The 26,101-nt window shown below is 42.6% G+C and overlaps 5 protein-coding genes across 5 annotated transcripts; 1 reads left to right on the top strand and 4 right to left on the bottom strand.

Moving 5' to 3' along the window:
* Nucleotides 1-262: 262 nt before the first annotated feature.
* LOC142996075 (uncharacterized) lies at nt 263-4,902 on the bottom strand. Its single transcript, XM_076146965.1, has 9 exons — nt 4,674-4,902; nt 4,112-4,148; nt 3,089-3,203; nt 2,898-2,958; nt 2,717-2,786; nt 2,506-2,586; nt 2,275-2,334; nt 1,592-1,669; nt 263-1,410 (listed from the first exon to the last, which is right to left on the bottom strand). The coding sequence occupies exons 3-9, from the start codon at nt 3,199-3,201 to the stop codon at nt 998-1,000; spliced, it is 876 nt and encodes a 291-aa protein (XP_076003080.1). The 5' UTR covers nt 3,202-3,203; nt 4,112-4,148; nt 4,674-4,902; the 3' UTR covers nt 263-997.
* Nucleotides 4,903-5,944: 1,042 nt separating this feature from the next.
* LOC142996017 (membrane progestin receptor beta-like) lies at nt 5,945-7,577 on the bottom strand. The gene is made up of 5 exons (XM_076146883.1): nt 7,317-7,577; nt 7,010-7,089; nt 6,773-6,932; nt 6,427-6,642; nt 5,945-6,247 (listed from the first exon to the last, which is right to left on the bottom strand). The coding sequence occupies exons 1-5, from the start codon at nt 7,575-7,577 to the stop codon at nt 5,945-5,947; spliced, it is 1,020 nt and encodes a 339-aa protein (XP_076002998.1).
* An 838-nt stretch (nt 7,578-8,415) lies between these two features.
* On the bottom strand, nt 8,416-9,762 carry il17a/f2 (interleukin 17a/f2). The gene is made up of 3 exons (XM_076146851.1): nt 9,582-9,762; nt 8,887-9,050; nt 8,416-8,773 (listed from the first exon to the last, which is right to left on the bottom strand). Exons 1-3 carry the CDS (start codon nt 9,612-9,614, stop codon nt 8,539-8,541), a joined length of 432 nt encoding a protein of 143 aa, XP_076002966.1. The 5' UTR covers nt 9,615-9,762; the 3' UTR covers nt 8,416-8,538.
* Nucleotides 9,763-12,362: 2,600 nt separating this feature from the next.
* On the top strand, nt 12,363-14,837 carry il17a/f1 (interleukin 17a/f1). The gene is made up of 3 exons (XM_076146850.1): nt 12,363-12,753; nt 13,507-13,715; nt 14,176-14,837. Exons 1-3 carry the CDS (start codon nt 12,721-12,723, stop codon nt 14,453-14,455), a joined length of 522 nt encoding a protein of 173 aa, XP_076002965.1. The 5' UTR covers nt 12,363-12,720; the 3' UTR covers nt 14,456-14,837.
* A 780-nt stretch (nt 14,838-15,617) lies between these two features.
* LOC142996018 (stathmin-4-like) lies at nt 15,618-18,637 on the bottom strand. The gene is made up of 7 exons (XM_076146884.1): nt 18,622-18,637; nt 17,053-17,117; nt 16,874-16,969; nt 16,184-16,389; nt 15,875-16,033; nt 15,760-15,777; nt 15,618-15,626 (listed from the first exon to the last, which is right to left on the bottom strand). Exons 2-7 carry the CDS (start codon nt 17,063-17,065, stop codon nt 15,618-15,620), a joined length of 501 nt encoding a protein of 166 aa, XP_076002999.1. The 5' UTR covers nt 17,066-17,117; nt 18,622-18,637.
* Nucleotides 18,638-26,101: the final 7,464 nt, after the last annotated feature.

Raw genomic sequence — 26,101 nt, forward strand, 5'->3', positions numbered from 1 at the left:
TGCTGGTTCTGAACAGATAACGACACCTTTTGCTAAAACACATCTTTTTCATCCAACATCAGTGAATGGAAACACTGAGCAGTTGCATTTGACTTTTGTCGACTTTTGTAAAATGTGCACGTGTTTTGCGCAAAACTGGAAATGGCACTCTTGGGGCAGATCGAAGTTTCAGGGAAAAGTAACACGACAAACGCAAAAACTGCAAGACGACGCGAGATAGTACAACATCATGTTAACGCCATTTCTCTCAGGGAATACATGGAATTTATTTGAGGTTATGACAAAGACACAGCTACTATCTACTATAGTATTTTTTTTTATTTCAAATAGGAAAACACAAACACAATCGCAAAGTTCATAGGGGAGCACAGTTTGTCAAATGGACCGACACATCCCACTCCTGGCAACCGCTTTAGCTATGGCACCGCTGCATTGGTTTTAGAGGAACACACCGCGTTCTTATTTCTTCCCTCCGACCTGCACATCTGTCTCACACCTTTCACTTACTGGAGAGCATGAAGGGGCGTCCGGAGGCATAACGGAAGGAAGTGTGTATGGTAAAATGTTTTAAATGTATACAAAGTCCTCCCCTGCCTTGCATATGTACGTGTTGGCGCAATTTGGTCTTTCAATTGATTCTGTCTCTTTGGTTTCATACAACCTCATCCTCTTTTTTTCTTCATCCTTTGTTTCTCATAATACCTCCTCTGTCCTCCTTCCTTCTTCTGATTCATCCTTTGTTTCACCTCCTACTTCCTCTGTCCTTCCTCCTCCTTCTCATTTATTCTTCATCCTACTTCCTCTGTCCTCTCTCCGTCTTCTCATTTATTATTAATCCTTTGTTTTATCATCCCACTTCCTCTGTCCTCCTTCCTCATCCTCTTTTATTCAGCATCCTTTGTTTCTCGTCCTACTTCCTGTATCCTCCTTCTTTCTTCTCATTTATTCTTCATCCTTTGTATCTCATCCTACTTCCCCTGTCCTCCTTTCTTCTCATTTATCCTTCATCCTTCCTTTTTTCAGACTTCTTCTTTGGTGCTTCACCCTTCATCTCGTGTTTTTTTTCATCCTCCGTTGTTCTGATTCCTCCTCCATCCTTCATTTCTTGCATTACCATCCTCTCCGGTAAAGGCGGTGGAGTCTCTTCCCTGCCCCCCTCTGCTTCTGGAGGGGGGAATAGGGTTGGGGGTGGACTACTGACCTTCTTGCTGATTCGTGCGTACATTGGATTCCAGCTTCTTTCACTCCAATTTGGCTCCTCCCCCTGCCTCTGTGAGAACTGCAATGACTGCAAACTGTGTGGTGATGAGTCAACAGCATCACTGAGACAGAAGAGATGTGGGGAGTCTGCAGAAGAGTGGTGGGGGTGGCTGATGGCGGGGTCTTTGTTGTGACTGACACCATTCAAACCTGGAAAGATATCAGAAAAGGTAAAGTCTCAAAAAAACTAAGTATATAGACACATATTATTGGTATACATATTTATATATGATATGTTAATAAATCGTCACTTCTTTCTGTCCATCCTGACACTAAACGTCCACAGATGAATGACTTCATGTTTATAAGGTCTGTGTGAGAGCAAACGTACTGTGGCTCTGTGGCGCCTCCAGGTGTCTCCTCCATGGAGTGAACCAACCTGAAGAGTTGTCGTCCTCATGATTAAACCCTAAACAAAGAAACCAAGGAGCTAAATGATTATGTAAATATTGAGTCAATCAATCAATGATGTCATAATCAAACAAATGCATGAACAAACTGCTCTAATAAGATTAAGGGGAAACAATATTTATTTTACACTGTTTGTCTTGTTCTACTGAGCCCATGCTGGCAGTCAGCATTACATATAATACACTTTCAGAAGATGAGTCATAATTCTGAAATATTCACAGTATTAAACAGTAATAACACATTTCCCAAGAGCCTGTTGAAGGGTTGTTGAGCAGGACAATTAACCCCTAAATGAATGTGTACTTGTGAAAATGGACACAATGCTGTGCTGTTGTCATATGATTAGAATAGGATGCTTTGACACAATTTACATTACATTACGATCATTTAGCAGACGCTTTTATCCAAAGCGACTTACATCACATTACCACCCTTCGCAGAGGGGGGAGCAATTGCGGGTTCGGTGCCTTGCTCAGGGGTACCTCGGCAGGGACTCGAACCGGCAACCCTCCGGTTCCCAAGCGGAAGCTCTACCCACTGAGCTACTGCCTGCCAATGTCACTGCTCGTTCTTTTAAAAATTACAATGAACAAAGTAAAGTACCAGTATCAGTAGTAACACTTCCTGTCTGCTTCAGTTCTTCTCTGCCATTGGTGTGTTCATCTGAGGAGACACACACACACGCACGCACGCACGCACACAGTGAAGAGAGAGATAGAGAGAGCCATCCTGGTCATCACATTCTTCCAGGTCAGAGGTGAAGTATAGAGTCTAGTATAGAGTCTTGTGTGTATCTGTTCCTCTATCATTATGATTCTATGCTGTATGTTTTACCTAAAGGACTCTGCCTCTGTAGCTCCCCCACGTGGTTCCTCCAGGGAGTGATCCAGCCCGGATAATCTTCATCAGAAAACTCTGATGAAACAACCACACACACATGCACAGAAATTGAGATTTGAAAAGTTTGAATAAAACTTAAAATTTCTTATCAAACATTGTTCTAGTTTCCTGTTGAAGTTGCTTTCTGATTGGTCGGCTCGCTCACCTTTCTTGTCGTTCTGGATTTGGTGGATCATGGGGTTTTCTCTGGCCACCGCCGTTTCCCCCAGCTTCTTCTGTCAGTCAATGACATCACAAATCAATCAACGCAATGACACTGATAAGTAGCTGATCGTGTGTCAGTCAGGCTTATGTTACAAAGCAGAGGTCAGAGGTCAAATACTCACCACACTGATGATAGCAGAAGGAAAGATCTCGATCTCAGGATATTGCAGATCAAACGAATGTCTGGAAGACACACACACACACACACACACACACACACACACACACACACACACACACAAACACAAATTAACATCAGATATGTTTGCAGTGTATGCTGCTGCTAATGCTGAATGGACAAATCAAAAGTGACCTGGTGCAGTCGGTGCAGAGCGCTGTGAGTAAGATGCAGAGGAGGAAGAGGATGATGAACCCTGATGTCAGCAGCCCCAACCCTGCCACTTCTGGCCCCACCGCTGAAATCATCACTAGGGGACAGAAGAAGGACTGCTTATGAAGCACAGTCAGCTGATGGCCTCTGGCTGACTCTCTATGTGGGTGTGGGTGTGTGTGTGTGCAGGAATGTTAAACACGCTGAAGGTAAACGTCCTGGTTCGGTCGCAGTGTTTTATGGTCTGAACTAGATAACAGAGTTAACTGCTTTTTCACACACTGTTGCTACATTGTATCACGTTACCAAGATGATGTGTCAACAAGACGTAAACACTGCAACACATTACTCATTGTCATTGTCAGACGGCCCCTTATATATTTAGAGGACAAACCCATCAGAGCTGTGGCTCATTTGCATAATGCCAACACCCACACTAAACAGCTCCCTGCCTGTGGGAAATTGACAGAGGGTCTGGAAACACTGCAAAAGCTGCGTGTGTCTGTCAACAAACATCACAAACTCATCAATAGCCTGAGGCTGTGAGAGCAAATACAGAGAGGGGAGGAGGTGCAGACCTCCTTCATCTCCACTGAGAGAAGAAAGAAAACAAAGGTGACAGGAGGAAACAGCACAGCCATAATTACAGCTGAAACACTGAAACTCTGCAGGTTCACATGAAACTTAATTATGAAAACCTGCTGAGCTACATAGACAGAAAAACTATTGAAGTGTATGCAAATCAAAAGTAAACTGTCAGAGTGGAACATTGAGGCGCAAACAGAGAGGATCTAGAGACTTAACCCTGCACCTGAAGAAGAAACACCTTATTTGAACTTCAACGTTAAAACGACAACAATGTTTGTTTCCCGGAAAAATTGTGTTTCTATAGCAAACAGGAAGCCCTGAAACACGAGGACACGCCCACCTGCTGCACGGCAAACAGAGCATGAAGACGAAGATGCAACAGGTAAATGAATAGAAGAAAAAAAGTAATTTTTTTACCTGCAGTTCAGTGTAAGCAGCCAACCAACCAGGGAGACTAAATGAATAAACAAACATAGATCAATGACGTCATCAATAACCAATAATAACCAAATGACACGGTTATTTTTGTGTTTAATCTCCATAATTATTTAAAAAATAGAGGAAAAACTAGCCAAAATATAGCTGAAGGTTTTTTTTTAATTCAGAGTGACGAATCACACATAATACAAAGTGATTAATGAAAGTTCACATCCAGCAGGAGCAGCGCGAGCTTAATCGATCTCTCATTAATAAATATCTTGATTACGATCGGTTAGTGGAGTTAATTATGATGTCCAACTCGAGTAAACACTAGATTAGATTCATTTGACACAATCCTAAAAACACATCTTCACATATGTTTCAAACACACAAACAAGCTCAAAACATTCCAGCTGAGCATGAATACAAACAATAATTATGGACAAAAACACGACAATTAATTATTTACGACAAAACACACGCGACCCTAACAAATTACACCTCAGAATGTGTGTGTGTGTGTGTGTGTGTGTGTGTGTGTGTGGCGAGCGTCCTGTACCTGTCAAAGTAGGTTGCCATGCTGAGCGCGCGGGCGCGCGTCCGTGTCTGTTTCCTGCCGCGGGATTACATATTGACAGTCTGAGCAAACAGCGAGAGTCGACTAGAGCTTCTTAAAGAAACACACACACACACACACACACACACACACGCACGCACACACACACGCACGCACGCACGCACGCACGCGCACGCACGCACGCACGCACACACACACGCACGCGGTACTAGTAAAAAGGACAGCTGATCATCATAAACGTCAGCCAAGCTCCATCCCACAAGAATCCACCCAGATGATATTGCCTGTGTGACAGGGTGTGTGTGTGACAGGGTGTGTGTGCATATTCAAGTTTCGTCTGCACTGATAAGATGAAGAGCACTGGCATCAAACTCAAACTTGCTCTTTATTAGGAGGTCCACCCGAAACTGTCAGGGAGAGGGGCGGGTGGGCGGGGGGAGGAGGGTGCAGAGAGAAGCTTTGTAGAAGGCAACGCCAGCAAATACGAGTATGTAGACTTTGGACCCACCAGTAAAATTATGGAGTTTCTTATTTTTACTAAACTACTATTTAAACTACCACCTGAAGGCGAAACAAATTATAAAGTAGATTGAAGAACTCGTTCACAAAAACAAATATCAAAACTTAGTAAGTAAAATCTGAAAAGCTTGTCAGTGAACAAGCCAACACACGAAAACAACAGAACTTTACCTTTGTAGCACCTTTCATGTGCAAGGATATTAAAAATGCTTTACATAATGCAAACAAATATAAGAAGATAAAAAGATAATGCAGTGAGAGAAAGAAAGAAATGCTTATAAACCCTCATACATAACTACAATGCATAATTCCTGACATTAACTTCATCAGTGATGTAATGTAATTAAAAAAGAGAGCAGGTAACACACACACACACACACACACACACACACAAACACACACACCTGTGTTTCCACCCTGAGGGCATCATTGGTAACATCTGTGCGACACACTAACAGTTCTTAGTCCAGAGAAGAGAAGCAGCAGAGACCCTCCACAACACTGCATGAGTATCAAATACAAACTTGTCAAATCAGACGATCTTTATTAAGATATTTCCCGTGTATATGTGTACCAATGATCCAAAGCACTTCAAGCATTCAAAGCAACTTGAGATACGACACAGCACAATTTAGCCTCAAAATTCTGTTTCTCGACAAAGATGGTGGTGAGCACTAAACCCTCCTCCTTCTCCTCCTCCACCTAACCCTCCTCCTCTACGTTCTCTGTAGCTGTTACTTTTCCAGCCGTGCTTGAATTTGTCCCCTCATGATGAATGCCGTCAGTGTGCAGCACAGCATCAGGCAGGGGAAGGACATGCAGGCCCGCAGGAGGCGCTCCTCTCCAATCTCCCTCAGCAGGGCCGCCCGCCGCCACAGGAAATCCCTGAACAGCGCCTCCTGCTGGGCCAACATGCAAAGAGCCTGCAGCAGGTGAAACAGCTGGTGGGCGTGGCCGACGAGATCGTAATGACCAGGGGAGAAGCATTCCGGTATTGGGAAACAGAAGAAGATGGATGCCAGCAGAAACAGCGCCACCTAATGGAGAAAAATCAGGAAGAGTATATTGAAAAGCCACTTCACATTTCACCATGAACTGTGAATATTTAAGAACTCTGAAAATCTTTGGGTTAAACATTGATGAGCATGGAAAGATTTTATTGACTATACAAACTTTGGGGCTCAAAAAACCGATAATACTAAATAAAGAGCTCCACCTGCAGGCCATGCAGTGGAAGTGCAGCGCTGCCACTCCAGTTGGACATAGCAAGGCGATGTGTGACAAGGCTGAGGAGTACCAGATAGGCCACACACACTGGGACCACCTTGAACAGCTTCCTGTGGAGTAGGGATTGTCGGTGGAAACGAAACTTGGCATAGCAGCAGGAGGCGCAGGAGAGCCACGCCAGGAGGGCGGAGCCTGGAAGGAAAAGCTGGAAGAAGACGACATCATAGATATGTTTACAAGAAAAGACACATACACACACACACAAACACACGCACGCACGCACGCACTCACGCACGCACGCACGCACGCACGCACGCACGCACGCACGCACGCACGCACGCACGCAGAAAGCTTTGCGTCCAGACAGGGGCGGAGCTGTACAGGTACAGCGCCAAAGCACAGCCATATTGGTAGATGGACACGCCCACATAGTCCAGGAAGGAGAGCGAGTATTGAGTGCGCTCAGAGCGAGACTGCAGCAAGTGAGCTGCAGCGCTGCAACAGGAAACTCACATTATCTAAAGAATACATTAAACCATCGTCAGGTGAATTAATGACTTCTCATGACTCACCTGCAGCTCAGGTGCGTGATGGCTGAGAGGACATAAAGGACCAGAGGCAGAGAGGCAACGTCCAAAGAGACACCTTGACCCTTGGGACCCTGCAGTCGAACACCCAGGAGCCCCTGAGGGGTAAAAGATCACACATCTGGGAGGTCAATGTTGATTCATGTAACCATGTAACACAAATCTGCAACTAAGAAAGAGAAAGTATAAAATGTTGCGCGAGCTCAGCCGTGACGAGTGGACGCAACAATACCAATGTGATCCAATAACACTTAAAAAAAAAAATCACCCCGGCACTGAAGATGGTGAATACTGTGAATCTGGCTGTAATGAAGACTACAGCCAGCAGGTGGCTCCACACATTGATGGTCTGGTTGTGCATCTGGAACAAGCTGAGGACGTAGCAGCGCCACGACAAACCGACCGGACGGTAACCAGACAGGATGAACTTCTTACGAAACAGGATCGGGACATCCAGGTCCTGAACAGTAGAGGGGAGGGACGGCAGGTGGCTGGCCAAGGCAGACAGGAAGCTGAAATACAGCGAGGGCGGGGCCAACGACACCTGGGGCATGATGGGAGAGACTGGTTAACCGCAGTCTGGAAAAAGATGTTTGAATCCTGCCCCTTCAGGAAAACCAAATGAGGGAAAAAAAACTAAAGATAATATTTATAGCCCCAAAACAAAATAACTTCAGGATCAAATAACTGATAACCAAGAAAGACACAAACAAAAATCAGAACCTCTCTGTTTTTGTCTCTGACGCTCTGACATTCTGGTGTTATCGGAATTTCTGCTGCTGTCACATGTTGGGACACACACACACACACACACACACACACACACACACACACACACACACACACACACACACACACACACACACACACACAGTGACTTCTTGTATTCAGTTAATCAGGGATGATTTGAGTTCTGAATGAGCTTTTATATGAGAAGGACGTAAAGACATTAGACATCATGAGACCACACACACACACACACCCTCACACACACACACAGACACACACACACACAGAGCGGACCACACATCACCTTATTATCCAACACATAGTTTTCATCACTCTCTGTGTTGAGCCACATGGTGATACATACATTTTTAAGGTGCAGATTCAACTGCATTGATCTGAATCATTAAAATCAATATTTAATTTAATATAATTTATTTATTTAATACATTAATATTTTTGGAAAAAGTAATTAATTCTTTGTACCACATCTTTGCACTTAAAGAGTTATAATGGGAATAATATTGAAGCTCAGTAACTCCACATAGTTTGGGTATTGCAAATAATACACATTTTAGACACCTTTGACATTTATAAGCTTTCTTTATTTCTGAAAACACATTTTCATTCAACATTTCATCACTCAAATATGTCAGGATTGCATTTATTTTTTGTGGCAGGTAAATAAATAAGTGCAAAAGTGGAAGTTTTCCCTGATCAGATGGTTATAGGTCTGAGAGATTTAGGTTTAGGTGCAGGAAGTATGGCTAATTTCTAGTAGCTGGTGTTCAGGATTGGGTGGTTTTGGCCCGGACGCAGGTACAGCCTACAACCACTGGGTGGTGAGAGGCACTGTAGCACATCTCCCCATCCTGCATCCGTTTCAGTACCAGAACATTTTGGTAGATTGGAACAGAGTTCAGACTGGACCTGCTGACCTCTGGGTTTGTGCTGGAACAGAAACTGCTGCTGCATTCTGCCTCCCAGATCACCGACGGGATCTGATCCTTCACTGTTACTCGTCTAAAAACAACAGAAGTGAGCTGTCAAGCACAGATGATGACATAATAACTCACTCACTCACTCACCCACTCACTCACTCACTCACTCACTCACTCACTCACTCACTCACTCACCTCCATTTCCACGGAGACAGGGATCTGCTGTGGATGTTTCCATTTCCTTCAGAGGAGGTCAATACCTCTGAGAAGGACAGCATGGTGTTGCACCTAGAGGCCGGTGCAGGAGTCTCACCTGGAACCCTGGAGGAGGAACTGAGCCAGAATGTACTGCAACATACCTTAGGAGAGAAGAGTTTACAGGTAAAGAAAATTTAATCTTAATTTTCAGTATTTTGTGATTCATGGGGTCAAAGGCAGAACTAAGATCTAATGTGATTTGTTGCCTTGCATCAGTATCTATAGTCACATTCACACAAGAAAAAAATATCAACAAAGCAATTGTTACAAAACTCACACAGCATTTGAATATAGGTGTCATTAGTTTTTTTACGACAATATATTACAAAATACATTTGCTGTGGTTTAATATTACGATTACACTTACGATTTCTTGTGACCTGAAGTTCTTTTATCTACCTTTGTTGAACGCACTTATTGGAAATCGCTTTGGATAAAAGCGTCTGCTAAATGACCGTAATGTAATGTAATGCAATTTAATATCTCGACTAAGTTTGAGATTCATCACATTTATCTTACAATATTTGTTTGCTGTGAGCTTTTTGAAGTGTCATATCATATCATATCATATCATATCATATCATATCATATCATATCATATCATATCATATTTTTAATGAAGTTCATCTCACCAGGAACGTGACGAGGCATTGTTGGGCTTCCATGCCTCAGCTTCTGCTTCTGCTGGAACTTTTTTACTCCTTGCAGGTTATATGTGCTTATATTTGCGACACACATCAGAGCAGATCTCATTAGAGCAGATCAATGAGCTGATATGGATTGTGTGGAACCTGAAGGGAGATTCCTCTTATCGTTCAGTCCATCAGTGCAGCATGAGGAGATGGAAATGATCTGATAAAGAATTTCAGCTTCAGACCTCACTGAAACCATAAATGATAAAATCTTCTCATTCATGTATACAAAGAGGAAACCCAGGCCACCCCTTCCAAATCCGGCCTCATCAAAATGATAACTGTTCATACACTGGAAAACGTGTGTGTTATATTGGAATTCGAGTAAAAGTTTATTATTTAGAATGTTCTTCTTTTTCCAAAACCTATCACAGTTTTTTTTCTAAAGAAATCACAAACAGAAGCTTCAGGATTCGAAGTTTTGGCAGCTGAATATTTGAACACACAATTGGAGAAGCCAGCAAATACTCAAATCCTTTAAAAGTTGGCCACTCAGGGGCCACTCAGGGGTCACTCTACAGACTAGAGACTTTTAAAAGTTATCAGCAATGGGGATCAGGAAATCAGGAAACGCATTTTTATTTTATTTTAACATTGGGTCAAATCACACATGCAAACACGGCAATCTGAAATTTGTCTTGCGTGCCCCTCTTACACAGAGACACACACATGCTTTTTACAGAGGGGTCAGCGCAGGACAGCCATGATATGGCCCTGTGTTGGGGGTTCAGTGCCTTGCTCAAGGGCACTTCGGCAGAGCCCTGGAGGCAAACTGGCAACTCTCCAGCTGCCAGTCCACTTTCTTGGTCCATACAGGACTCGAGCCGGCGACCCTATGAACTGAGCTAACACTGCCCCCAAGATAGATACATATGGCCTCTATAGATAGATAGATAGATAGATAGATATATTCCCCGTTTTCCTTACATGAAGCTCAGTGTGTATGGTGCCGCTGTAGCTGCGATGTGTTTGGTGGGGCTTTTGTTACCAAGTTATCAGCGTTTTTTCCCTGTCTTGCTTTCAGACAGGAAACGTATCTGACGTATGAGTTTTTACTGTCAGCAGCTCATTTGGCCTCATTTTGGTTCTGCAAACACTGAGTAAGATGTACATCCGATGGCGTCTAACCAAAGCCAGCGTCACACAGGACTCTTTGCTAGGAAAAACTTATTCATGTGTTGTTTCCTATGATAACTTGAGCATTCTAATATCCGATCATTGATCTGGGAGTAGCTGCACAGTGGCTTAATGACACACAAATACCAAATAAATAAATGATTTCACGTTACTTTAATATTTAATTGAAATATTATTAATTACAACCTTCTGCTGAGAAAAATAGACGCATTGCTCAGTTTGCTGTTACACAAACAAAAACAATGGCTGCAGAGTAGAAACTAAGAGTCTGTTTAGGGTTTACACTTAACTGCACACTTCCATTCCAAATGCAGCAAAGTGAATTGGACCTCTTTTTGTTTTTTAGTTTGAAAACCTGACATAAATTATTATCAAGTCAAGGGGAGAAAGCAAATCTGGCTCTTGGTGCAGTGATACCCAGCTTGGTTCTGTTAAACATTATTAAGTCCAGATGTCATGATTAGGATCAATCATATAATGAGCAGAAACTAACTTTACTGGACAGTCAGACGGTGACTGTGACATGTCAGCCTAATTGTGTGTCTGTATTTGCTGTTTTGCTGTTGATGATGCGTGTGAATGAACTGTGAGTGAGAACTTGACTTGAAATCAGGTCAGATTCTGGTATTTGAGGTGGGCGCTGAAGCAGGAGCAGAGTGTAAAAATCCCTCCATACGTTCTGGAAAAGTCACATGGTGCAGTTTGACCTAATTTATTACCATGTGGTGACTCAGCATTTTTCCCAGCATGGCGCGCCCACACTGCCGCTCAGCTCTGACCTGGTTTGGTTACTGGGTTGTTGATGCTTATCAGTGATCCAAGATGCTTCCTGCTGTGCAATATATTAATATATTATCATTTTATGACTTGTTTTTATTTTAGATGTGTCCCCTTCTTCTCACACAATGCATGCGGGGATATGCCCAGCATAGTCCCTCCACAGCCCTGCCCAGTCACACACATGCACCTCTCTGTTCTGTTTAATTATAAAATATATCATTTAATTGCAACTCTGACAAGAAAAGGAATGGACTGTTGTTTAAACGTGTTCATGTAATACACAGTGAAATTATCTTTCCAGCAGCCTGTAAAACACAAAACTCTTCAGATTTAACTTTGCTTGACCTGTTGGCTGCCTCCGACCCATCAACCATCACATCCTCCTCTCCACGCACTCTGGGCTTGGCCTCTCAGGATCAACTCCAATGGGGCACCTCAGGGTTCAGTGTTGAGACCCCTTCCTTTTTCAATAACCACCAACTCACTCACCACAATTAATTCTAAATGAAATGAAATGAAATGAAATTAATCAGCATCCAGCTTGACCGTCCAATATGGCTGCCACTTATCTGGATTTCCTCACTTTGCTCTGCCAACAAAATTTGCCTGATGCCACAACGAGGCCCAAAGTGCTAAATCACCAGACACTTCTCGTTTCTGGCCCAGATGTGGTGGACTGAGTTACCAAACTCTTTTGGCCCTAAACTTAGCTCTGTTATTTCACATAATCTCCCTCCAACCCAACACATTTCTGCAAAAAACAAACCTATAAATTAACCCTCTTACAATGATAACTTTTTCGAGCTTTTCCATTTATTTTCATCAGCTATCACAAATTATTTTTCAACACAAAATAAAGACTGATCCAGAAAATCTGCCCCCAGCTTTTGCAAGACCTTCGTAGAATCCCTAAGTGGGTCAGAAACCAATGTCAGACCTAATCACATCATCTCTGTGGTTTAGCGGCGAGGATGAAAGACACAAAAGACAACGACAGGAAGACAGGCACATCATGAGAGGAAGTGAGACCAGGGCTCTGATACGGATAAATACGAGAACTCATCAGTCAGCTTCTAAGACAGACTGACTGACGCTACTTCCACATCTAAAGTCCCTGAACCTCCATCTGAACCTTGTCCTCTCTAGCTTGTGAGAACGCAACATGATTTTTGCGTCAAACTGCTGCAGGCTGACGGTGAGGAGAGGCTTGTTTTTGTTACGGTTTTGTTTTCAATCTCAGACATTGCTGGAACTCTGTACTATATATATTTAAACACTCGCTTTATGCAGGAACGAATATAAAAATCTCAATTAGAAATATCCAGAATTGCGTTTTTTACAGAATGTTACAGTGGCGCCAAATGATTTTGACAGTTTTTTCGTCCGTGATTAATTTTTATTCTACAGTTATCTGTAATGCTGATTGGTGAGTCGCAGCATTCTACAGTCATTTGCTCAATGATGACTGCTGAACTTGATGACAGAGCGCTGATTATTGTAAAATAAAGGGTTTATTCCTCAATAATTGCTGTCGTTGATGGACGCTACCTTCGAAAATTAAACAGTTGTTAACGTTGCAGGAATACAATTGTAACCTCAAGTATACGTTTGAAGAAAATCGTTACTTCAGGAGTCTTAATTAACCTGTGAGAGAACTGCTTTTATGAATCTGACCTATAAGCACACAATGTTACATCACTGAGGAGAGACGATATTATATCATGTATATGTTACAACTTTTAAAAACTCTCTGTGCCATAGACTTTAAGTAGGAAATGAAAAAGTAAACATCTAAAAAGGAAGAAGAATTAACTGATCAGGATCAAAAGTATGAATATGAAAATTTATTAAATGAAATGAAATTTGATGTTGTATAATCATTTGCTCACTAAATGCAAACATTCTGATTGCTCACATTTGTTCTGACTGCGTCACTGCTTTTCATTAGGCTGCTTGTGTGTCCTTAATTATGATGATGATGGCGACGGATGCTGCTGCCATGCCAAAATCAGAGTACAAATCAAAATCCATAGTGACGCCCCCTGGTGGTGGTGCGTCAGCAGAATGGTACCCTCTGCAGCTGGAGAACAGCACTTGGACCAACAGCGGCCACATCCCCCTGCTGGGCAACAACTCCATCTCCCCATGGACCGACCAGTAAGAGACTCAGGCTAATATTATTGATGGCAAGTGAAACGACACAAAACAAACTGAAATCAGATTAAAGTCAGTGAAGATGAAACTTTATCCGCTGAGACAGACTCATCTCCAAATAGAGGGGGGAGGTGCTTGGGACTAAACCTGAATTCCGAAAAAAGCAAATGGAGGTCACAAAAAATTCAAACCAAAACACAATCTCAAAATGAAACAAAATATGAAAATAATAATGAACTAAAAAGAAACTCAGCTAAAAATAACACACAAATCTGATAACACTAACATTTTAAATTATTAAATTCTACGTATTTTGAATAGAAAAAGGTACAAATTTGACATTCTCATCAGCATGAAGCAGATTAAATTGCAGGAATCTCCCTGAATCTATGGTGAATGTGTTGCAATGTTGCAGCTTCAACATGTTTCTGCACTCTCACCAGTTTCCTGTTTTTGCCCTCAGCGTTTCCTTTGACGACTCTCGTTACCCGGCGTACCTGGCAGAAGCTCGCTGCTCCCTGCAGGGCTGCCTGGACTCTGACGGCGAGGAGGACCAGAGTCTGGAGTCCAAACCCATAATGCGGCAGGTGCTGATGCTGAGGCGCGTCAAGCCGGGGAAAGGGTTGGGGCACGGTGCGGGGCATGTGGGCACGGGACACCACACCTACCATTTCCGCCTAGAATCCCGCGTCATTGCGGTGGGCTGCACTTGTGTGCGACCTAGTGTCCTGCACCAGCACTGATCCCAGGCCCCCTGCTGGGCTCAGACAGAACTACCTGCTGGGTTTAGAATCTAAAGTACACAACACTTCACCATAACATGACTTCTTGACTGTATTTAAAGAATAAAATGTACACAAAATTCTTATTGTGCTATTGACATAGAATTTGGCCTCTCAGGCTGTCTGAGATTAACCAGCTAATTCATGACGTATTGATGTTTTTAAAAAACAATAAGAGTGTTTCAAATTTATTTAATTTTCTATTCAGATTATGAATCTATTTATGTTTATTTTATTTAAGTGCAGTCTGTATTTATTATTTATTTAATTCAATAATAATGTGAATGTATTTATTTCGCAAAAATGGTTGAATGTTGATGAAATTTTTTGAAGTGAAAAATTAAGGCAGTGACATGAATTGAATGTATTTAATTTGAATTAAAATATATGGTGATTTCTTTATATCATCATCCTCATCATCATCATCCTCGTCATTATCATCATCATCATTGCATCCTGACTGTTTTACAGTGCTGTTGTCAGGGAAACAGGCGGACAGGTTAAAATATAACACACACACACACACACACACACACACACAATTTACAAAACACAGTGACTTAGTTTGGACTTCATTTTCCCCACAAATCATTTAATTGCATCAAATTGCCAGCCTGTTGCTTCACTTCATCTCCTCCAGTATGAAGACATTGATGTTCTGGGTTCAGCTGTGTGGGTTCTTCTCAGGTTTGGGTTGTTTCTTTAGATCAGGTTCAATAACCTTCAGTCTCCAGTGGACACACACACACACACACACACACACACACACACACACACACACACACACACACACACACACACACACACACACACACACACACACACACACATTGGCACTGTTGGCATGGCAACAAAGTGCAGAAAATCTCCTTTAATCCAACTGATGAAGAATCTGCAGCATCATTCAGTTTCAGTTTCAGTTTTTCTCCTTGAGAAAGTTTGATCTTTTTGAAAGTTTATCTTGTGGTTGGAGGTGGAGCGATCAGTCTTCCTCCTCCTTCTCCCCTCCTCCTCTCTGCTTGATTCAGAGTCTCTTCCCCTCAGTTGAAGCGACAGGCTCTCAGCTCAGCAGCCCTCCAAAATTGCTTCCAAATGAAGTTGAGCTTGTGTTGTGATCAGACCGTCATGACACCTGTGAGCAGAGGAAAGAGTCATACATGCTGCTACACAAACTAACACACACTTACAACTCTGATTCCAATAAAACAATCGGAAAATCAAATGTGGGGCCTAATCTCTTCAATATTTCTCCTCCTTCTCCTCACCTCCACACTGTGCTTGTCCTGAAAGACACAAACGATAGAAGTTGTTTAGAGACATTTTGCTCCACAGAGGAGGAGTGTGATATTTGTCATCCAGAGGGTGAGTGTGACTACTCACTTTCTCCTGCAGGAGTTCTGGCGACGCAGAGCCTGAGCCTTCCTCCCTCCGCGGCTCCTTGTTGGCGTTGTGACGATCTTTAGTCAAAGCTTTCTGGGCGACGTCACGCTCATGTTCCCGCCTCTCTGCCAGGTGCTTCAACAGCTCCGCCTCCTGACACTAGAGGGAGACAGAGAGTTTGACTACCAACATCAAGCAACCATCTAAAACACATCAAAGTAGTGATCATATGATTAAGATGCTCATCTTTGCTCCACTAAATTAACACTCACACACACACACAGAAAGAGAGAGAGAAAGAGTCCAAACCTTTCTCCTCTCTTGGGCAGCGTCCAGTTTCTTCTGGATTTCTTCCAGTGAGAGTTTTGGCCGAGGGGGTGTGGTCACTCTCAGCTCGGGCCCGCCATCGAACGATGGTGGTTTGAGGATGACTTCGAAGGCCTGGCCGCTCGCTCGCTTGCTCAGCTCGATCACCTCCATGTCCCGAATACTGCAGAGGTTCAAGTCCACCACACCTAAAGGAGGAGCAGGGACCTGAGACGTAAGGACTTTGAAGGTCTGTGGTCTTGGAGTGGACCCTATTGGATCCATAAGCCTCTTAAAGCTCCTCCACATAAAGCTATAAGTTAGTTTCGATACAAATATGTTCACCATTGCTTCAGTAAGTGCTTTCCCATGAACTTTGGCCCTGAAATGTGGCGTCTGTATGTCGGTGACCTCGCTCAAACAAAAATGACCTCAAACGAGTAGATATGTTTTAAATCCTGATTTTGTATATATTGAAGATGATTCACTTTACTTAGATCAAGGTTGGGGAACCTCAATTTTGGCTCTTTTGATGACGCCATATAAATAATAATAATAATAATAATGCCCCCCGTCAGACCTGCAGATTAATTGCAGCGCAAATTTCGAAGCGTGACCCGTGATAGGAAAAAGGTTCCCCACACCTGATTAAGATGATGAGTTTACATGTGTGTGCTTGTGTGTTCTCCTCACCGTCCTTCTTGTCGGCCTCTGCCTCTCTGGGCTCACGCAGAATGCAGGAGCAGAAGAGCGACACCAGGGGGAGCTCTCGCATCTTCTCTCTGTATGCTGCAATTACAACAGGGGAAAGACATTAAATGATGAGTCCCTATCCAGTTGATGTGATGTCATCGATCGCACATCAGTGTTACCTGTCAGAGTCATATTCCTGCTGCTGTCGGTGAGGTCAGAAGTCAGGTGAGTGCAGTCCTGATTCCTGATGGACAGATAGACAGATGTTGTTAGTGAACAGGCCTGGTGCCCATCTGAAGTTTATTCATTTATCTCTTATTTATTGCATGTTTAATGTGTTTCCTCTTCTACTCTATAACTCCATTACACCCAAAACGATTTGAGAGTGACATTTGCTCCATTCCCACCACGATGCGATTATTCTGAATTTACAAACAGGACGATGAAAACTACCACAATGGAAACGCATTAGTGGAGCACGAAAAATTAGATCAGTTGTGACGTCAGCATTTCAGATCAATGCAGCACCCCGCTGCCTTACACCCGACAACACACACACACACACACACACACACACACACACACACACACACACACACCGAGGAGAGCTGGGGGAGGCTGAGAGAGAGAGAGACAGAGAGAGAGAGAGAGAGAGAGAGAGAGAGAGAGAGAGAGAGAGAGGCGGGAAGGAATGTTTCCAAAAAGTCGGCGGTGTGTGTGTTACAGGGTCTTACATTCTTTGCCCCCCACTGTGGCAAACTGACTTGACTGATGACGTCATTTAAGCGCGCAGCCAATACGGAGGAAGACAGAGGGAAGTGAAGAAAACCCACGAATACTGTATAATTGCATAAGTTTCAATTTTTTTTTTTGTGGTTTCGTATCCCGAAGTTACAAACACACGGCCGCGTTGCTACAAGAGCGACAAAGTTCACATGAGGGCGTCTGACTGATCACAACCTCCAAACATTCGCTAAAGCTGGCTAGCTGACAAAAATAACACAACAATAACTGTCTAATCTAAATAAACCAAATCTTCTGTAAAATGATGGGAAAAACACAAAGCCAAAATTACCAACAAATAATAATAATGCTTCTAAACCCAGCCAGAGGAACAAAAAACACCCTTTTATCTCTAAAATATCATAAAATATCAATCAACATGTATCTTTAATATCCACACGGGCTCGTCACTCTGAACGACAGCTACAAACACAAAGAGATTCAATTTACTGAAAATATAAAAGAGAGAAAGGCAGAAAATCCAGGGAAGGTTTGAAAGATTTCACCGCAGATATGATTCACTAAAGAAATCAATGAGGAAAATGATCATTGATCCTCATGTAAGCCCTGATGCAGAGGCTCAAACACACACACACACACACACACACACACTTCTCTTTGTGTGCGTGCATGTGTATGTGCGTGCTGGAAGTAAACGATGATGTCATGGCTGTCAGAGAGCAGAATCTCCTGCAGCAGAGTCCCTCGCAGCTTTACAGAGAAAATATTCACTAATAAAAATGTAAAACACATAACATAGAAAAAGTTCACAAACGCACAAAAGCAAAAAGGTGCGAAAGAAGAAAAGGCGACAAAATCCAAACGACAAACAGAAACTGTTATGACTCAAAGGAACAAATGGAACAAAAGGAACAAAGGATGTGAAAGTGCCCGCATTTGATCTGCACCATGGAAACGGAAGGGAAACATTCACATAAAACATGTAATAGAAACGTGTGGCTCACCTGCAGTGATGCTCGCCGTCCTCTTGTCAGGGAAGATCTGCAGCTCAGCAGCTTTAGCACCAAACAGCAACTACTGCATGACATCACCCACAAGCTCTGTGATTGGCCCGCCGGGTGGTGGGCTCTGATTGGACAATGTGGCCAAGTGGCGGAGGAAGGGCAAGAGGCGGAGGAGGGTGAGGAGGAGGAGGAGGAGGTGTCGAGCTTCTGTGGTACATTTATTTCAGTGGAAACTGTGTGATTGATCATTAAATGATTATTGATTAATATCACAATGATGTAAAGTAAAGCTGACTGAGATTTGGAGCATAAACATGTGAACAAAACGGCTGAAAATATCTAGATTTACATTGCTTGGGTTTACATGCTGCCTGCCCTCAGCTTCAGGTCAGCTCCATCTTTGTCTGACCGTTGATCTTTGAAGATGTTTAATGACGTGGTGACAGGAGTTCGTACACTGGTATGATTTATATTCCCACGTGAATCTTGAGACTGACTTTTGTAGACGTTATACAGACGATACTTTGACTTTCATGGACAACACAGATCAAGGTGTCACTTGGTTTTGCCATGACAACGTACATTCTGTGGCACAGCAGCGTCGCTGTCACGTATCTAAGCAGTTTGACAAACAGGAAAGGACACAGGCGATCGTCTACAGCAGAAGCTTGTAATTAGAAATAATCATTTCCTGAAGTAGCTTTATGAGGGATAAAGTTTTGTCAGCGTGACTGTTAGGATTTATCTCTTTAAATAAACAAGAGAATTTTAGTGAAAAAGTATAAAAAAGGGAAATCAGTGAAGGGAAGCTGAAACTAAAAATGATTTCAAAGATGAGCTGCAGCAGTTTGATTTCTTTTTTAAATGTTAAAATTCTGCCACATGGTTACTTTTATATAAATAAATGACAAATATTTGTTTAATGATAAAAGTTTAACATAAATCAACTTAGGATCATAAAGGATACAGGTGCGCAGATAAATCTGGTTTGATCCAGTCTGCTGAGTGCTTCTGAGGAAAATGTCAAATCTAAATTTAAATGCATGTGTTACTCATCCTGACACACACACACACACACACACACACACACACACACACACACACACACACACACACACACACACACACACACAAAGAGAGAGTGAGTGAGAGAGAGAGAGAGAGAGAGAGAGGGAGAGAGAGAGAGAGAGAGAGAGAGAGAAATAGAGAGACATGACAATGCTGGAATGGTTGTTGCGTCCTACATCTCCCATCATGCCACAGAGCTGCAGAGTGAAGAACACAGTGTGCCTGCTTGCTCTCTCTCTCTCTCTCTCTCTCTCTCTCTCCCTCTCTCTCTCACGTTGTGGGGCTCTGTGATGCTGCTTGCTGGGGCAGATGATGTAATGCAGCTGCAGAGGGAGAGTGAGTGAGAGAGAGAAGGTAAGGTAAGGCTGCAGATACAGGGAGAAACCTCCACATCACAACAGATGATGTCATCTGCAGCCAATCAGCAACAAGCTCTGAGCCACGCTCTGTGTGTGTGTGTGAGAAAGAGAGAGAGACAATGATCAATTAATGTGGCTAAAGGTGCAGCAGATGCTCGTTGTGATTTGCAGGAATAAGCTCACAGCAGTACACAAACTCAATTGTTTGGAATTATACAATTCATGTATTATTGATCAGCTGCATGCAGGACTGTGTGTGTGTGTGTGTGTGTGTGTGTGTGTGTGTGTGTGGACTAACTGGAAACGATGATATCACTTCTGAGTCTTGGAGGTGAGGTTACTGCTGTGAAACGGCGTGATGTCATCACCATGCAGTGGCAATTGGCGAAACAATTGTGTTTGCCTCATTTGCCAAGAGACTGTTGCCGTATTGAAGGAATTTGATCTAAAGAGACACTACCGGACAAAACATGCTAATGCATACGACCAGCTATCGGGGAGCAAACGTGCTGAAAAAGTAAAGGAACTCGAAGCTGCCTTGGCCTCACAACAGCGGTTCTTCAAGCAAGCCCGTAAGTTAAATGAAAATACCACCAAAGCAAGCTATGAGGTGGCCATTGTTGAGATTAGCCAAACAGAGACTCTCCCGGTAGTAAAATTAAATTGCCCGTAGTAGTAACAGCAGTGCCCGGCTCTTTGTTTATACAGATCAACGATAAAATCTCGCCCTGTGGAAGTAACATCCAAATGGCTAAGCTCTGTGTTGATACAGACATACAGTAACACCTCGCCCTGAAATAAAAGTCCATGGCAACCACCGCCCCACCAATCCACAGCGTCATCGTCAGCACAGGAACGCCGCGTGCCACAGGATATAGGCGAATTTTCGGGGCCTGCCTCATCATAGCATACAGAGAGCAGGACCAGTGCTGCCTTCGTTCTTACTGCAATAAAACTCATCGAAAGTTTCAGCTCGACTTCTCCTCATCTTTTCAACTCACCAATTCTATGAACACCCAAGAGGATTCTCAGCTCGGTCCGCTATCAATTTGGTGACTCTGCTGTCTGTTTTATATTGGTGGATTAAGTGTAATGTGCTTTGAGGTTGTGTGAAACTTGCGTGTGGCCACACAACACACAGTGGTTTGCAGAACAAAGGATTGTGCGGTGTGTGTGTGTGTGTGTGTGTTTTTGTTACGTTGGAGAGAGAATGGAGTTTGTGTGAAACTGGATGTGTAACCGTGCTCCTCTGTGCACGTCTCTGTGTGTCTGAGAGAGCCAGCTTGTCCAACTGTTTTACTGTACACGTGTGAGAGCTGAAGTTTGTCCAACTGTGTTACTGTACACGTGTTGAGAGAGCTGATTTTATGTGTGTGTGAGCGTGTGTGTGCTACCACGTGTGTTTGAACAAAGCTGTATGTGATTTTGTGTGTGTGTGAGAGGGAGAGATAGAGAGAGATTGACTGTTTGGATGCGTGAGCCGTTCCTGACTGAAAGAAATTTGTGTGTGTGTTACTGTGTGTGATTGGACTGTGTTTGTGTGCTACTGTGTTTGAATTGGGCGTGAATGTGTCTGTGTGTCTGACAACATAGTTTCCCAGGGTTTTTAGCTCCAGCACATCACATAGTTGTACCCGCTGACACGCTGCCGAAGTGGCAAGGGATTTTTTGAAGGGGAATTCCAAAATAATTATTGCATTTGATCTCCAGTAACAAGCTTAATCTATTTAGAAAGTTACTCAACAGTGCCACAGGCCTACAACAATACTGCAGTTACAATATCACTGCTGAATCCCAGAAAGAGACCCAATAGCAGACTTACTCAACAGGCGGCCCGCGGACGCTTATTTTGTGGCCCCCGACATGCCTGGTTATGAATGATTATAATTAGCCAACCAAAATCGTGTGAAAATTAGGCAGTGCGCCTTTAATTTAAGTTCTAGCTGCAGTTGTCTGATTCAACCGTCGGCATAGCTCTTCCTCTTCTCACCCTCATGTGATTGAAGGAGGTTTCAGAGCGTAACCGTTGCTCTTCATCTCTCAAAGGAAGAGGACTGAAAAGAACTGAAAACACACAAAAAAATACAAATCCACATCCAATCGTCGGAAGTAATTTCCGACGATGGACGATGGATGAATCCACCGACCGCACAGACATCGCGCAGCTTATAGTCTGGGTGCGCTCTCTCAAAGGGGACACATTTGCCGAGGACTTGCTGGCTTTGCTACTGCCAACAGGGCAAACACGAGGAGAGGACATTTATTCTGCAATGATGAGCTTTTTTCACGGATCAGGTAAAAACATCAACTTAAATAAGCTGGTTTCTGTGACTACTGATGGGACTCCTTCCATGGTAGGAGAGGAGAAAGGATTAATTGCTTTGCTCAGAAAAGATCCTGAAACGCCTGACTTCTTCTCATATCACTGCATTATGCATCAAGAGCAATTGTGCAGCAAGCTGAGAGGTGGAGAGCTCAAAGTGACAATGGACTCTGTGACACGTCAATTTGATTCTCTTATTATCCCACCCCTTACTGTGCCTACCTCACGGAATTGAAAGAGGAGTATTTCTCCTGGTTCGCGGACGTTAAGTCGGACGTTAAAACGTTAAGAATAATAAAATCAAAGCAGCGTTCCTGTCTAACTGACAGACATTTGGCAGACTATCTCAGAGCAGCTACAACTGAGCAGCAACCAGATCTGAAAGTACTTGTGAAAAGAATGCAGACTCAGAGCTCTCACTAGGAATAAGTAACAACTGTTTGTTATATTGTTATTGTTATTAGAATTTGTGCGTGCGTGCGTGCGTGCGTGCGCATATCATAGCAGTGATCATAGCAGTGAAGTTGTGAGCACCGCTGCTGCTTCAGCTGAAACACTCCACTCTTCCTCTGTACTGTTGCGTTGTGACTCATCACACACTATGTTTTCATGGTCGTGTCACAGCCCACGGTGGAGGACGAGACAGAGAGAGAGAGAGAGAGAGAGAGAGAGAGAGAGAGAGAGAGAGAGAGAGAGGGTTTAATTGGCAGAATAATTATTAGTTGTGGTTGTAGAAATCTTTTGTATTAGTTGCATATATTTTGTTAAATTTTAAACTTAACATTGCTGCATTACTGAGGATTTATGAGTTTATAGCAGAAGTAATGAATATTACATTTTAATAGATTTTTACATATATTTGTGTTTTGCATTTACTAGATTAGATTATGTGTGTGTGGATTGGGGTGGGGGGTACCATAAACAAAGTAATACATTTAATTTGCATGAGTCTATGAACACAAGCGCCTTTGGTCACTTTTTGCAAGAGGACTGCAAATTAAATAGAAATCACCTTTGTTAGAAATTAAACAAGTTACTTTAACATTCATTTTCAAACAGTTGAAATGATAATGATAATGAGGTTAGCGTAAAACATTGTGATCCTTGAAGATATGGACATTGACACTTGCAGTCAAAATGCAAGCAGAGTGGAGCAGGTTCTTCATGGAGGTGCACCTCTGCGTCGTGATGCTGAGGACAAGGGGACGCCTGAAACACTGCAAGCAAACACTGTGTGTGAACCCAAACACACTCACGAGGCAAGATGATAACAGTCGTGGCTTCACCTTAGAGAGGCCAGAGAAGTGAGCTGGAGCGTCACAGCTTAGATCTGACTTAGTGAAGATAATGAAGCACAGGACGAAAATGAAAGAAAACACTAAATATTGAGTGTTGTGGAGTTGTGATCCCACAGTGAAGTGATTCCTCTTCGGTAATCTCAAAAAAGCAGCAGCAAAGAAATCTCAACTTTTCCAAAAACATATGTCAAGAGAAGTTTTCAGCTGGGTTTTTATATCTTCCTTTTCTTCAGTAGTGTGTGTCATCAGATGCTGTTCAATCCAACCACGCAGCCTCAGCTTCCACGGAGTGGGCGAGCGGAGCGTCAGCACAATGTTTTACAGAGCGTTGGCTGACTGCTGGCAGATGGCAGACAGGCGGACGGTATGAGCACTCATTCACAGAGCTCAGACATGAATGGAAGCAGACGTGTGATCATATAAACTAAAGCATCGAGTATGTGGAGACAAAATCATCTGACAGTCCAAGACATAAAACACTGTAAGGAACAAACTGATCAATGTACCCTAAAGATTTTTTCACCAATGTGTCGGACAAGCAGGCAAGGCGACCTGCTGGGAGGCAGTGGCTCAGTGGGTAGTGCTTCCGCTTGGGAACCAGAGGGTCACCAGTTCGAGCCCCTGCCTAGGTGCGCCCTGAGCAAGGCACCAAACTCTCAACTGCTCCCCCCTCTGCGAAGGGTGGTAATGTAATGTAAGTCGCTTTGGATAAAAGCGTCTGCCAAATGATCGTAATGTAATGCTGGTAGCGCAACACACTTTATCCATTTCATATTTACAGGAGTGTTGGCAAACGCATAAGCAAGCTGGCACGTTTTCAACACTCCATGGATTTGAATGTTATGTGTTTTAGGGAAAATTTCTTCCAAGGTTGGTCACCAACATTATGAAATCCCATGCTCTGCAAAATAAAAGCTAAACGGATCTCACTTCTATTTTCTTCTTCTACAATTTGTTCTCATGATGCACTGCATGCATATCTGCGCAACATTCTCTCAGCCTCTTCACGTTATGGGGCTACATCACAGACTGATGTGAGAAGGCACCCAGAACTTACTACAGGATAGTGATCCATGGGGTCAAAGGTTGTAGGAAAACAATTTGTGAAGCAACCGTGTGTTTAGTGAGAACATATTTGTATCTCACTAAACTTATAAATCAAACTAAAGTGAAAAGCCCATATCTTGGCCAAGGAAACAGATAGAGTGCTAAAATTTGCCACACACATATGGGAGGCAAGATGATCCATAGGTGTGAGTTTGGAGAAAATTTAGTTTTTGGTCACTTTTTCAAAAAACGTAAGGGGGGACCCTTAACAAATACTACATTTATTGAACGGCCCGTATCTTGGCCAAGGAAAGAACTAGAGAGCTAAAAATTCACACACAGCATATGTAAGGCATGAGGATCCATTGGTGTAAGTTTGGAGAAAATTTGAATAACAGTCACATTTCTCTAAATCTTGGCCAAGAAAACAGCTGCAGTACTAGAATTTCTCGAGGATCCATGGGTGTGAGTTTCAAGAACATTTTAACTTTGGTCACTTTCTCCAAGAACGTATTTTTATTTTATCTGGCCCGTGACCCCAAACGTAGGTCTCTATTGTATTGTATTGTGTTTCATTTTATTTTATGTTATTATATTATAGTTCATCTCGCCTGTGACCTCAAACCTAGCTCTCAATTTAATTCATTTTTATTGCATTTTATTGTATTTTATGTAATTGCATGTTATTTTATTTTATTGTATTTTATTTTATTCTATCCCGCCTGTGACCTTGACGCTAGGTCTAAATTTGATTTAATTTAATTTAATTTGAACCTGCCCATGACCTCAAACCTGGGTCTCAATTTAATTTAATTTAATTTAAGTATATTGTATTTTTTTTTATCCCGCCCGTTACCTCAAACCTAGGTCTCTATTTAATTTAATCTATTTTTATTTTATTTTATTGTATTGTATTGTATTTTATCCCGCCCGTGACCTAGGTCTCTATTTAATTTAATGTACTTACATTTTATTACAATTTATTTTGTTGTATTTTATTTTATTGTAATTCAATTTAATTTACTTTAATTTAATGTTATTTTATTTCATTTACATTTATTTGTTTACTTTGATTTACTTTAACTTAATTTACATTCATTTAATTCAGTTTAAAATTAATATTATTTAATTTAATTTAGTTTTATCCTATTTCATTTTATTTTACTTCCTCTTGGCAACTTTTCTTGTTAAAAGCGACTAGCGACAAATCTAGCAACTTTTGTTGTGTTGTCGGAGACCTTTCTGGTATTTCTGACACTGATGTGAAAGCACTTATTCTTCTGCAGCACTGTCCTCAACGATCAGCGGGTGCTGTCGGGAGCCCCTCCGCCGTCCCAAAGTCTAACAGCCTCTCGCAGCAGTCCCACCTGCAGTCAGAGCAGAGC

Source organism: Genypterus blacodes, unplaced genomic scaffold, assembly GCF_046128005.1.
Source record: "Genypterus blacodes isolate CSIRO-AG114 ecotype Tasmania unplaced genomic scaffold, CSIRO-AGI_Gbla_v1 ptg000036l_1, whole genome shotgun sequence".
Classification (NCBI taxonomy): domain Eukaryota; kingdom Metazoa; phylum Chordata; class Actinopteri; order Ophidiiformes; family Ophidiidae; genus Genypterus; species Genypterus blacodes.